Source organism: Lontra canadensis, unplaced genomic scaffold (assembly GCF_010015895.1).
Source record: "Lontra canadensis isolate GAN:19392208 unplaced genomic scaffold, GSC_riverotter_1.0 scaffold16, whole genome shotgun sequence".
NCBI classification, from domain to species: domain Eukaryota; kingdom Metazoa; phylum Chordata; class Mammalia; order Carnivora; family Mustelidae; genus Lontra; species Lontra canadensis.
This window is the reverse complement of record NW_022631010.1, coordinates 12,154,986-12,168,950: the sequence shown is the minus strand read 5'-3', so window position 1 is coordinate 12,168,950 and position 13,965 is coordinate 12,154,986. Positions and strand designations below refer to the sequence as shown.

Here is a 13,965-nt window from a genome sequence, read left to right as displayed (position 1 = left end):
TTGGTGCCCATTGTGGAAGGGTAGTCCAGCTGAGTCGTTAGCCCCGGATTATTTATTCCCAGATGATAGAGCCTTTTGTTTGTTTTGTGCCATTATTTTTTGATGGAGTTTGACTCGACTTGAAAAAGCACATTCTTAAAGAACTCCTTGGAATGGTATGCTAAAAGGCAACGAAAATGGAAACTAAACTAGGAATGTATGTGATTAAACGTTTCAAGGAGGAAGGGAAACCAAGACTGCGTTGATGTTCTTTTCGACCATTTAAAGATTCCTGTAGAGATAAGTCCTTTTCAGACGGTATTTGATTTTCGGTAACTATTAGTGGCCCTCGAGCACTGCCACTATGTCATTCGGCAGGATGGGGGATAAACTGCAAAAGGACCTGGTCTTCTCTGCTTACCTCTCTCCATATGGAAATCCCCTGAAAGTCCCTAGTCCCATTTCCATGAAGTTACTCCTTCACAAAATCCCCCCAGGCCATTCTCTTGGGAGGGCTAGGAAGAACGCCTTTCTGGTGTTTATTGTCCTCCCTCCTGCATAGTGACTTTCCTACCCCTGCTCCCAGTCCCCATCCCATGCCCTTGCGATAAATCCTCAAAGGTGAACAATGTCTGTCCATCGATATTTTGGAAATGGTGCGGGTGGTGGGAGGTACATTGGATTTGCTCATTAAATATCTGTACCTCTCGCTGGCTCCAACTCCACTCTATTATGGTTTCACTCAACAATTAAACCCTACCTCTGTCTCAAGAAACTATATTCCAAATGTTCTCTCTCTCTCTCTCTCTTTTTTTTTAAGAATATATTTGAAAGTCAGGTTGTAAAAACAATCACACAGGTCAGGTTTTACTCCTGTGTTTACATGCATGAACTCTGGTTCATGTCTGTGCAAAACAACATATATGGGTACATCAGATTTTTTCACCTACTTCCAAATATAGGACATCATGATGATTTAGCGTAGGACAATGAAATAATTAGAACTGTTTAAGAGCCACGTAAGAGGGCCAGGAGGCCTTGTTATGGAAGAAAGCTTAGGCTTGCTTGCTTCTTAGAGGAAGAAAGGGCATTATTATATCTGAACACAAAGTTCTGATCTGGCCAATGTGAAAATGAAAGCAATAAATTCTGTACGTAGATGATCAGCTCATTTTGCTATGATGGTTATTTCTTTGTTGTGTATTTGGAGTTGGTTCCTCTAAAGCAAGACTGTTCAAACAAAACAACTTAATTTTCCTTTACTACCCTGCTCCCCCAGCCAGGCATTATCATTCATCATTTTCTGGCCCTTGGATTTCTTGTATCTTGCTCCCAGCTGCCCCCAGAAGACAGCTGAGCCCCCAGGGAAACACCCTAACCAGACTTTTGCTCTGTAGTTTTCTTTCCACACCATGCCCACCTCTGTCCTGATCATGTCTACCTTCTTATCATTGAAGGATAAGTCTGAGAACATATCAAAGGCCCAAGTTCTGAAGTGACATTATCTGGATTTAATCCCAACTGTGCCTCTTAATAGCTTTGGGACCTTTGCATGAGCTGCTTAAAATCTCTCTGCCTCCGTCTCCTTATCTGTAAAATGGGACAATTATGAGGCCCGTCTCATTGTTTAACTTGAGGTTTAAATGCATTCACATATATAAAGTCCTGAGAACAGTCTCCCATGCACGTGGAAAGCACTCAACGAATGTCGAATAGAATTAATACTCATATGTATCACTCCTACAAGGATAGACTCCTAACAGAGCAGTTGGGAATGGAAGGGGCTGTCCTTGGGCTCCCAGTGACATGCTCCTGCATTTTCTCCAGGAGTGAGTGCCCCAGCCTTGATAATACAGATTGAGGAGGTGACAGCTAATGGTAGAAATGCCAAAGCAGGCAAGAAACCAAGCCTGCGATGCCAGTGTGCCTTGCATCTGGGACATGTAGACACCCTCCCTGAGAGTGAAGGACAGACCAGAGCAGAAGAACTAGGTTGCACAATCTTCTTAGGGTTATGGGGCCATTTGCCTTGGATTGCTGGTAGGTGGCAATTTCACCTCCCTGAACCTCCCATTTTATCAACAATTAAATGGGACAAATTGCCCCCTTCTTGGCTCTCAGAAAAAGAATGAGGGTGCCACAAATATGCAGGCTAGCAATATCATCATGGAACCCCCAGTTGGGTCACTAAGACCCAACTGAGGGCTGTAAGTCAGCAACATGGTGGGCCTGAACAAGGTCACTCATCCCCTTCACCTTCCCAAAGTCAGCTATCTGTCTGCCATCTTCTCCTTGAGCGGATGGAAGCCCGGAGGGAGGACCCCATGTTCTCTCAATGGGGAGGCAGTCAATTCTCCTTCTGTAGGTACACCTCAAGCTTGGTTCCAAAAATGATCCCTCATGAGAGTGGTTCCTCCTCATCCATCATTATTTCTTTGAATCTGTGCCTCTTACTGGCAGCCATGAAAAACAAGAGCACGGTTTTGTCGCGAAGACCTAATTTCCAAGACCTTTAGCTCCCAGTGAACAACTCAGCCTTTCCTCTCTGACTGGAAATGGTCCCGTTCATGCAGGCGAGGCTCCTCTTCTTTATGCCACACACTGGCTGCCAAGACCAGACGCTGATAATGCTGTTGACAGTCGATAAAGAAGAAAAGTGGCCCAAGGCAATGTGGAGCGATGTCTGCGACTCCTCTTGGATACAGCTTCCTTATTTTTAATATATCTTCGGAGATCAGTTATACATGCTTGTGGGGAATGAATTCAATTTCACTTAACGTACAGGCGCCAATCCTCCATGGAAGACACTGGGGGATGCTGGCGTGTGATAGCTCCCAGGACATACTTTCAGAAATAAAAGTCATGGCCCCCACTTGCCTCACATGCTGGCCTTGTAATTAGCCTGGGCCTAGCTAATCTCAGACTTAATTTAAGGGAAGAACCCAGTTGTTTAATTTACACTGACATTTTCTTCCCCCTTCCCACCTCACATAAACACCCCCATTTTTCCTGTATATAGCCCAGATCCAAAGGCTTAGCAAAACATCAGCATCATTCCAAATACAGCATCTTAATTATAATGTGGTGTTCAATATATTATAATTCAAAGCACCTTTTCTGATTGTTTTGAGGACTGGTGTTTAGGAATACATACGCTATTGGTACGTTATCTTCAATAAATGCTGGCTGGTTGGGTTTGTTTTTTTAATATTTTACTCTTTATTTTCTCTGATGTTCCCACTCTGCTAAGGACTTTCTATAATGATACCAGAGCCTTGAATGTATTGGCCAGTCACTATGCAAATCTTTTGATGTGTGTTTTGTCCTTTAGAGCTCAAAGTGACTAAAGAAGTCATTATTATTGTGATGACTCCCATTTTACAGGTGAGAAAACTGAAGCACAGGAGTTGAAATAACTTGCCTGATGTCATGCAACTGGTAAACGGCCAGCAAGGTTTTTGAACCAAGAGCCTGTTTTCCTAGACACCAGGTCGCTCTGGGTTGCCACAGTTTAGCCTCCTTAAAGCCCTATGAGGGAGGTATTTATGATTTCCTCTTACAGATAAGGAAACTGAGGCTCAGAGCGGTTCAGTGATTTAACAAAGCTGTCAGAGTCAGAGCTGAACCCTATGTATGTCCCTCAAAAGCATGTGTTCTCTGTTGAACAATCAGGACAGGGTGCTGGCTTTGCAGTAGCCTGGTTCCTGCTGGTTTCTGCTGGTTGGTGCAAGGCCGTCTAACTGGTGAGCTCACCTGAGTTGATGATGGTGTTCTCCAGACTGGGAGGGGCTGCACTGTCACTTGGGAGCCAGTGAATGGGACAAAAGTGAGAACGGTGCCATGGCAACAATGTTAAGGAGCCCACTGTGTACAGCTCTTGCTGCCAGATCATGGAATAGACATTTGTTCATGCTGTGTGTTGGAGCAGGAGCTTGAGACACCTGCCTTCTTCTAGCCAACTGCCATATTGCCAGGTCCAATGACCAATATACCCCATCCTACTTCACTTTTCTCTGGCATCCAAATTGCTCACTACTCTTTCCTCCTTGAAATGTATTCCTCCCTTGGTTTCAGGACCCCCTAGCCCCTTCATTTCTTTCCTGTATCACTGGCCAGTTTTCTGCTCCTTTATGCAACATCCTTTTGCTTTTTCTGGTCTCTGAATGTTGGAATCCTTGGACCTTCTCTCACACATGCAACATCTTGACTTTTAATACCAACTAACGGTATGATTCTCACCAATGACTCCCAGGTGCATGGCATTAGTTTCAGCTCTTTCCTAGACTCAAAGCATGTCTAAGCCCCCTCAGCAACATCTCTGCATGAATCCTTGATAGTTCTCCCAATCTGAACATGGCCATGCCAGAATTCTTGGCTTTACCATGCAATAGTTACCTCTTGCTCTGAAACAAATTATCACAAAACTTAATGAATTTAAACAATAATAAACATTCACATAGTTTCTTTGGGTCAGTTTTCTGTGACTAAACTAGTTGCATGATTCTGGCCTTGAGACTCTCAAGAGGTGGCAGTCAAGATGTCTGCTGGAGCTAATCCTCTGAACGCTTGACTGGGGCCAGACAATCACTTCTAGGATGGTTCCCGTGGCTGTTGGAGGAAGGCCTCAGTTTCTGACTCTTGGCAGGAGGTTTTGTCCTTCAGCCTCTCTATAGGATTCTTGAGTGTCCTCATGACGTGATAGCAGGAGAGAGTCAGAGCAAGCAATCCAAGACAGAAGGCAATGGAGCCACGATATCTTTCTTGGTCCCAGAAGGCACTGGCTATCACTTCCATCGTATTCTTTTGATCCCACAGAGGAGCCTGATATGGTGTAGGAGAAGACTACACAAGGATCCTCAGACTCCATCTTGGATGGGGGCTGATTGTCACACTTCACGAGACTAGCCCTGCCCTGCTACTCCTCAGACCATTAAATGACCTGTTGCTCAGGCCAAAATCCTGGGAGTCATCTTTGATTCTTTCCTTTCACATTTTAATCCAATCCAACAGAAATCGTGCCAGCTCTATCTTCAGATCCTACCATAGGCCCCAGCATTTCTTATCCCAACTATAGCACCCTCTCTAATCTCAACTCACATTGACCACAATAAGCTAATTGGCATCCCTGTTTCCACCTTTGCCCCAAAGGTCTCTTCTCCTCTAGCACCTAGAGATCAACATCAAGCTCATATCACTCCTCTCTCCTCAGAAAACTGTAGTGGTTCCCACATCAATCAGAGTGATTACCAGTGCCCTTACTATGACCTACATGATCATCCCTCTGGCTTCTTTTCTGGCCATCGTTCATACCAGAAGAGTCCCTGTGCTGTTTGTGAAGGCTGTATTTGCCTAGAATCCTGTGTGTGCCCTCTGCCCAGATGACCCCTCTCCACATAGACATTGGGCCTATTCCCTCGTGTCAGCCAGATTTCTACTCATTCATCTTAAATCCTTTCCTCTATTTCCCTTCATATCTCTATTACTACTGGACTGCATACTACAGACTTACTGGTTTTCTTGTTTATTATCTGTCTCCTTCTCTAGAATATAAACCCCACAAGGGCACAAATACCATCCATTTTTATTATCGCTGGACCTTCCTGTGGAACCTGAAATGATGCCTAGCACATAATAGTAGCTCAAGGATTAATTTGTGGACTAAATGAATTAATGAATGTACTACATGGGAACAACGGGCTTATTTGGAAAGATACCACCCAATAGAACTTACTGCAATGGTGGAAGTGTTGTGTATCTACGCTGTCCAATGTGATGCCTATTAGATACTTAAAATGTGATTAATATGACTGAGGATCCAGATTTTTATTTTAGTTTTATTTTTTTATTTATTTCATATAAGTAGCTATATGTGGCCAGTAGCTACGATATTAGAGTAGATCTAGATCCTTGGGGTGGATGGGGCCTGGAGACATGTCCATGTCATTTCATGTACATCCCAGTAGAGTGGTAGAGACTTCCTAGAGTGCTGTGTTAATAAGGAGCCTGAAGTCCAGTCAAAAATCTTTTTGAGCACCTTCTGTGTACCCAGCACTGTGTTGTCATCAGGATATCACACAAGAGTGCAGTGATTGAGTAGTGCCTTCTGTCCTGGGCAAAGAGGTGAATGTGTTATGTTGTGGTATATTTACCATATGTGACCTTAGTTGTTCCAGAGCTAGTCAGAGGTCCTTCTTGATCCCTCCTAGGGAGTGATTGCTAGAATGTACACCTAGTGTCCTATAAACCCCTCACTGACTCTTCCCATCCCTGCTTTGCCTGCCCTCCTTATTCTCCACTGAGTTCCCTCAATCCAGTCTTCATAACTAGAGTAGAATGTTCTCTGCCAGAATCCTTTTGAGGGATGACCAAATTGGCTTTCACACACATGCTCCTGCAAATTTTGGCTAGTCTCAATTATATTTCCACTTATTTGATGAGAACATTGCATGTGTTTACCATATATTCCATACTGAAAAGCTGCTTAGTACAGGAAATCAGGTTTTCCCTTTTACCTATACCTGCTAGGTGATGTGTATGGCCCATACTCTCCTCTAGTATATGAGTTCAAAGGCATGGGGAAAGCATTCTACCCCCGAGATTTCTCACTGAAGACTAACATCCTTTAATGAGAGATGGGATCTTTTATTCCTAAAAAAGAAAATAGGGTCTAAACAACCAAATAACACTTTGGATAAGGCACATTTTAACTAAAACTTGCCCTGTGCTTCACCTGAGTGGATAAGGTCCTTTCCTAGGAGCAGTGGGTACAGTTGGTGCCCCAACCTTTTCCCTTCATCCACCTATTGTTTCTGTCTGCCAACACTGCTTTTCTTTGTCTAAGGTGGTAGTTCTCTGCCAAGAGCAATTTTGCCCGTATTCTGGGGACATTTGGCAATATCTCGAGCAATGTTTTTGGTCCTAACTGGAAGAAGTGCCTGCTACTGGCATCTAGTGGGTAGAGTCCAGGGATGATGCTGAACATCCTGGACACACAGGGCAGTCACCCACATCAGATAATTATCTGGACCCCAGAATTAATGGTACCAAGGCTGAGAAATTCTGGTCTAAGAGCTGTCACTACCCACTGGAGCCTGCTCAGCCCAGGACATGGGAAGTCACAAGTGCCAGGAAATTAATATTCATGGAATTAGGTGTTAAACAATGTTTTGAAGGGAGGCAGTGCATAAATACCCCAGCTCTTGGCCCCTCAGATGGGACAGCTCCAAGGTACATGCTTAACATAGTCTCCCAGAGTGGACGCTTACCTGGTGGAATTAGGTTCCAGTTGCTTGACTAGTGACGTGCTGTGTGTGTTAGGGTTCACCAGAGAGATAATGTAAGGGGATGTGTATGTGTACACAAAGTCTCTCCTCTGGGGATGACATCAATCCTTCCACTTAAAGCCTTCAACTGGTGGGATACAGCCCACCCACATTATGGAGGACAATCGGCTTTGCTCAAAATCTACTGATTTAAATATTAAGCACATCTTTAAAAAGTAAATAACTTCACTGTAATATCTAGACTAGTTTTTGACCAAATAACCAGATGCCATAGCCTAGCCAAGATAATACATAAAAATTAGCCATCACACTCAATGACTCACCCTTCATCGGTTTTTCCCTTCTTTGTCTTCACTTCATAACTCCTGGAATCACCTTCCACTACTTGCATTTAAATTCAGGTCTCATAGTCTGCTTCTGGGGATTTTTCTTATATTTTTTTAAGATTTTATTTTATTATTTTTTTTTATTTATTTGACAGAGAGAGTACAAGCAGAGGGAGCAGTAGACGGAGAAGCCAGCTCCCTGCTGAGCAGGGAGTCCGGTGTAGGACTCAATTCTAGGACCTTGGGATAATGACCTGAGCCGAAGGCCGATGCTTAAATCACTTAACTGACTGAGCTCCTCAGGCATCCATGCTTCTGGGAAAGGGGAAAAGGGAAAAAGGGGAAAGAGGAAAAGAGCAGCTGGATGGGGAGGTTGTAGGGTAGGTAAAGGGTCTAGAAGCAAGAGCAAGCTCGGACCTCACAAGGCAAGCATCACCCACAACCATCTCGTGTACCGTGCTCTTCAGTCAGGCCAGCTGTGGCTTGGCTCACTGCGGCATTCAGATCTAGCATGTGAATCCTCTCCATCTGTGTCTGTCTTCCCAGGTGGATTACGATCGAGCACAGATGGTCCTCAGCCCTCCACTGTCAGGGTCTGACACCTACCCCAGGGGCCCCGCCAAACTACCTCAAAGTCAAAGCAAAGCAGGCTATTCCTCAAGCAGCCACCAGTACCCATCTGGGTACCACAAGGCCACCCTGTACCACCACCCCTCCCTGCAGACCAGTTCCCAGTACATCTCCACAGCTTCTTACCTGAGCTCCCTGAGTATCTCATCCAGCACCTACCCCCCACCCAGCTGGGGCTCCTCTTCAGACCAGCAGCCCTCCAGGGTGTCCCATGAACAGTTTCGGGCTGCTCTACAGCTGGTGGTCAGCCCAGGAGACCCCAGGGAATATTTGGACAACTTTATCAAGATCGGAGAAGGGTCAACCGGCATCGTGTGCATCGCAACCGAGAAACATACAGGGAAACAAGTCGCCGTGAAGAAGATGGACCTCCGGAAGCAACAGAGGCGAGAACTACTTTTTAATGAGGTAGATGGTGTGTTCAGATCACTCTTTCTCTCCTGTGTAATGTTTACTTCCCATTTCAAAAATATTACCTGTAGGGTTCAGGACCTCAGAAAGCACCGAAAATATAAATACAAAGATCACATTCCCATAATCCTTCCTTCTGGTCTTTGTCTCTGCGGGTTATGGTTCTCTAAAGAGCTTCATGTGGATCAGTCACCATGCTAAGCACTGACCTTGGCTTGATTCACACAACCTGTGAGACAGAAAGATGCTACCACCATGGCCATGATGAAATCTGGACTCAGATAGGTGAAGTGACTAGCCCAGGGTCACACAGCAGGTCAATGGCATAGCTGGGATTTTAATTCTAGCAGATTCCAAAGACTCATGTTACACTGTCCACAAGGGTGTATATACATGATTGTGATACCATGTTTGCCCTTTGTAGCCATTTTTTTTTTAATCTCAGTAAACAGAGGTTAGTTTACCAGTGGATTACCACTATTTTAGAACTTTAAGATACATGCAATAATGAATTCTTCCTGTGGAAAATAGCGAAAATACAGAAAATGTCCCATAATCTCACAACCAAGAAATAGCCCACATTAATATTTCAGGATTTCCTTTCTGTATTTTGTTCTCTTTAGAGAAAGTAATATACAATACCGACTTCCAGAAAGTTTTTAACAATGCGGACCCTCACTGACGGTCCTGTCTCATTCTCCCTAGCACTGGATACTTGTCAAATTATCTCTGTTAATCTGATAGACATGAGTAAATCTTCCTGCTCTAATTAACACTATTATTACTAGTGAGGGTAAAATTACTTGTATATGTTTTTAGGCCATTTTTGTTTTATTAAACTATATGTCCTTTGCACAATTTCCAATTAGGGTGGTAACATTTGTCTTATTGATAAGTGAGAGCTCTTGATATATTAAGGAATTAACCCTTTTCTATGTGTTTGTTGAACATATTTTTCCAGTTTATTTGCCTTTTACATTTATTACTTGAAAGTTCTAAAATGCACATAGGAGGAAAAACATGAATACCTATGTCTAGGGACATAAAATATTTTGGAGTAATATTCCTCTATTGATTTTATGAGCATTTAGGGAAGAGAGATGAGCTTCCGTGGATGGAAAATCTAGGTCTTAAAGATAGCAAGTGAGGATTCCAATGTTAGATAATATGTCAGTCTCTAGCAAAGGATGGACCACACACATCTCCTAACAGACATTATAAAAATGCAATCAAGAATGACTTTGGATTCTTCTTCTATGGAGGCTCACATGAAGCCACATATGGCTTCAACCCCCAGGGGTGTTCACTTTCTCGCTATGTTCCACATTGCAAAGACAGCTCCAGGTGAGTGGGCTTCAGCTTGTCACTTCCACAACACTGATTTCTGGAACTTATTTCCCAATCACAGTGCCAGAACAGCCAGGACAACATAATGTAGATAATTTTGTAATTTATTAATTAATGTTAAATCTGAAAATGTCACCAGAAGCAGCCGTGGGGCAACAATGCTTGAAAGCCCTCTCTGGTAAGTTCAAGTTAACCTTGTATATGCCTGAATCATGTTTGCTTTTACCTTCAAGACCTATCCTTTGTATTCAGCCCAAACCTCTCTTACACTCAATCCAGACCTCCTCCCAAGATGTTAAGTTAGCCTCATGTGGCCCCACTCCTACTGTTCATTTCATTCACTTGTGAGACCTGCTCTTCATTTACCATTTAGAATTGGTGACTTTTGCCAGATTAAACAATGGTGGAGTATGAACAGTGCATTCTAAAGGAGACCCTTAGGGATATCTGTTTATACCCTCCCCCTCAACGCAAACAGTCAACAAAACTCCCTCTTGTAAGTACAAACCTTGCCAGAGTTCTCCCTATTTTCAATCTCATTATCCCCAAACCTAGCATCTGGTTGCACTATCATTTTCTCTGAATTGACTAACTGGATTCCTTTCATTGTTGCTAGCTACCCTCAATCCTGTCTTTTTGTCTATTGTAGACTCCTGAATAAATCCCCCCCATCAGTATTTCTTAATCAGTTATACTCACAGCACAGTTGTGGCCACAAGAGAACAGAAAGCCAAATCTCACCATCACAAGTCAAAAAGCATCTTTCCATTTGCCCAGGTTGTGATAATGCGGGATTACCACCATGACAACGTGGTTGACATGTACAACAGCTACCTTGTCGGCGATGAGCTCTGGGTGGTCATGGAATTTCTAGAAGGTGGTGCCTTGACAGACATTGTCACTCATACCAGGTATGTCTCTTCATTCTCCAGACAAATAATTCCAAATGCTTATTATTTCTTATCCAGGGTAAGCCCTCAACGACTATTTTTACAAACTCTTTTTAAATTGAAAGCCCTTTGAAGTCAGGGAGTATGACAACCCTTTTTCTTTAAATTCCCTAAATGCCTATTGTAATATCATGTATGTTTAGTTCATTCATTCAGTTAACATTCTCCTTGTCCTCCAGAAGTTCATTAACACCTAATGATTTTAAGTCAGCAAACTGATGACAAAAGACTTTTGGTGCCAAACAATAGAATTTCCCATTCTTAGGTATTTTGCTAAAACCGAATTTTATTCTGAGTTGCTATGCTATTGCTCTGTAGTAATACCACCAAGGGTACCTGAGTGAGGAAGAGGCAGATGGAAGATGAGTCAAAGTTTTATGTTATAATAAGAAACCTACATAATTGAAATTCTTCGATTCTGTTTTTAAATAGTCTTGCAAGTAACAATGGTTAATTATCATTATTACCTCTGCTACTTGCTTCCCTGATGTGTCAGTTGTGGTCATTGAATTAAGTGTGTCTTGATCACCTTTTATGTGCCAGGCTCTTTCCTGAGTGCTGGGGACACAAAAGATACAAACAATTAAAGTCTCAAATATATTCCCTCAAGGATGTCACAGGTTAGAAATAAATATATTATAATATCTGTTCAGTAGTAGAAAGATATATTGAAGCAGCAAAGAATACCCGAGTATCTCTAACAGGGAAAATAAAGATTTCCAATATAAGGGGTTAACCAAGATGAGTTTTGAGAGTTGCGTAAGAGTTTGCTAAGAAGGCAAGTGGGAGGAAATGGGCATTGAAGGTAGACAAAATATGTGCTAAGACAGTGTTCTTCAGATTTTAATATGCATACAAATTACCTGTGGGTCTTAGTAAAATGCAGATCCTGATTCAATAGAAGGGGGCATGAGATTCTACTCTAACAAGCTCCCAGATGACGCCAATCCATGTTCACGGACCACATTGGAGAAGCAAGGTTCTAAGGAACAGACATATTAAAAAACAAACAAACAAACAAATGTTACATTTGGGAAACTTTATAAATTTGCTCTTGGTAGAAAATAACGCTCCAAAGGGATAAGAGATGATTGTCAAGAAGGAAAGGCACTGGATGTTAGCCAATATCACTGAAATGGTGCCTAAACTGTAAGTGAATCTAGGTGAAAAATAGGGGAGAAGCAAGGTAGTAAGAAGGTATTGAGGGACACTGTGAGAGACAGAATATGCTGTTTCTCCCTAAAATCAGGCGGTGTTTCAATCATGACCTTCTACAGCTCTCAGTCTCAGTAGACCACCTAAAAACAAAAGAACATAAGGGAAGACACTGAAGGTTTATCACCACCATTTCAGATGGCAGATCCCTGTTAATAAACCCATAGGACCCAACCCTCCCCAAAGTATATAAGATCATCTTAACTTAAAGGAACAAATATACTGAAGAAACCTAAGCTTAAGACAAATGTGACTTGCATCTAAAACAATTAATAAAAATATATCCAGAGGAGAGGATTTTTTTTTCCTGCCCCAAAAAACTTCAGATAACTACACATGTCTCTTTAGAGCTCTCCCTTTTGTCACAGTTTTTTTCAGTTTTTATTGTGTGTCAGTGGGATCCACTTAAGAGCTAGCCTTTCTGGAATCCATTGTGTTCTCTAATCCTCTCCATCCAGTTTTGTGGATGAAGGCAGAGAGCTCCAGGGAGTGGAGAGAAGTTGTATGTCAAGGAACTCTTGAATATTTAGAACTTGAAATCCTTTGAATCTTAAGTTTAGAATTTAATTCTTGAGTTGTTTGGAGAGATTTTCCTATAGTAGATATTCAATAAAGGCTTTACTGAATGATTGAGTGATTAATAAAATAACCCCTTGCTACTCAAAGTGTGGTCTGGAGAATAGCAGTATCAGCATCACCTAGAAGCTTGTTAGCAATGCAGAATCTCAGGCTCTACCCGGACTGACCATACACAAGGTAACCAGGTACTCGGGCATTTCCTATGGATACCAATGTTTTAGCCCTACCTAGCATCTTGTTAAATTACATCCTACTGGTTTCCAGGAACAGAGGGTCCTAGAAGGCAAAGGCAAGTGCCAAACACTTCAAACATTAACTCCTGTAACCTCTAAGAAACAGAGCCAGGATTTGAGTTTGGATTTGATTCCAGAACTGAGGCATCTTTAATCCCAATTCAGGCTTCCTCTCTGCAGAAGTAGGAAAGCACCGTCTTTCTACAGTGGGTCTTATACATTTCAAAGCCACTGAATTCAGAATCAGTACTATTTGTCACATATGCCAATTAAAGGTGATTTTTCCAGTCACTGATAGGGGCTCAGATTCCATTAACTTTTGTTGTTGCTGACCTGTAAACTATTTTAATGCCTGCTTCAAATAACTGGAATCCCATGAAATCCTAGAAAAATGAATTTTATTAAAAAAGGTGATTCCTGCTCCTGAATTATTTTTAAGGTATATTTGAGCTTATCCCTGCTGATGATGCTCTAAGTCTCCGAGGGCTCTGTGGTGGGCAGATGTGGGAGTTGTTAGCCATTGTTTTCACAATCCAGCACAATGACCAACCCATTCACACAAAACCAAGAGCACAGAAGTCTCTCAGACAAGAACATTTTCTTCTTGCCTGCCTTAGTAGGAGAATGAGACATTGCTGGAAGAAGCGTCTTCAAAGAGAAAGGTTACCCATTCTCTTTACACCTTTGACCTTCTCCTAATTGGCCACCTCCTTGGATTTTACTTTGGACTCTTAATTTTACTCAGACATGGTTTGCTGGCATCAAGAAGACTGACACATATTCAGGGCCATCCATTTCCTTGTCCTGCTGAATTATGAGTTCCCCGGGGTGATTTTCCAAGGCTGTCCTTGAATTTGGACTCTCGTCAGTTACACCCTCTGTCTCTCCTGACAGTCTCCTCTGTTGGCATGACTATTTAAGGAGCTCTTTCACATTTGCTATCTGGCTTGAGCCTCACACTGTTTCCGTGAGAGGGAAGTTTTATACCCAGATGAGTTAGGCCTCTGGGGGT

The 13,965-nt window shown here is 42.6% G+C and overlaps 1 protein-coding gene across 2 annotated transcripts in view; it reads left to right on the top strand.

The window, feature by feature from the left end:
- PAK5 (p21 (RAC1) activated kinase 5) overlaps positions 1-13,965 on the top strand; it is a 284,443-nt gene that overhangs the window by 252,047 nt on the left and 18,431 nt on the right. For both annotated transcript variants that reach the window (XM_032859178.1, XM_032859176.1), the window contains 2 exons: positions 8,135-8,626; positions 10,754-10,887. In XM_032859178.1, coding sequence (XP_032715069.1) covers positions 8,135-8,626; positions 10,754-10,887 — 626 coding nt within the window. The remainder of the gene's footprint in view (positions 1-8,134; positions 8,627-10,753; positions 10,888-13,965) is intronic.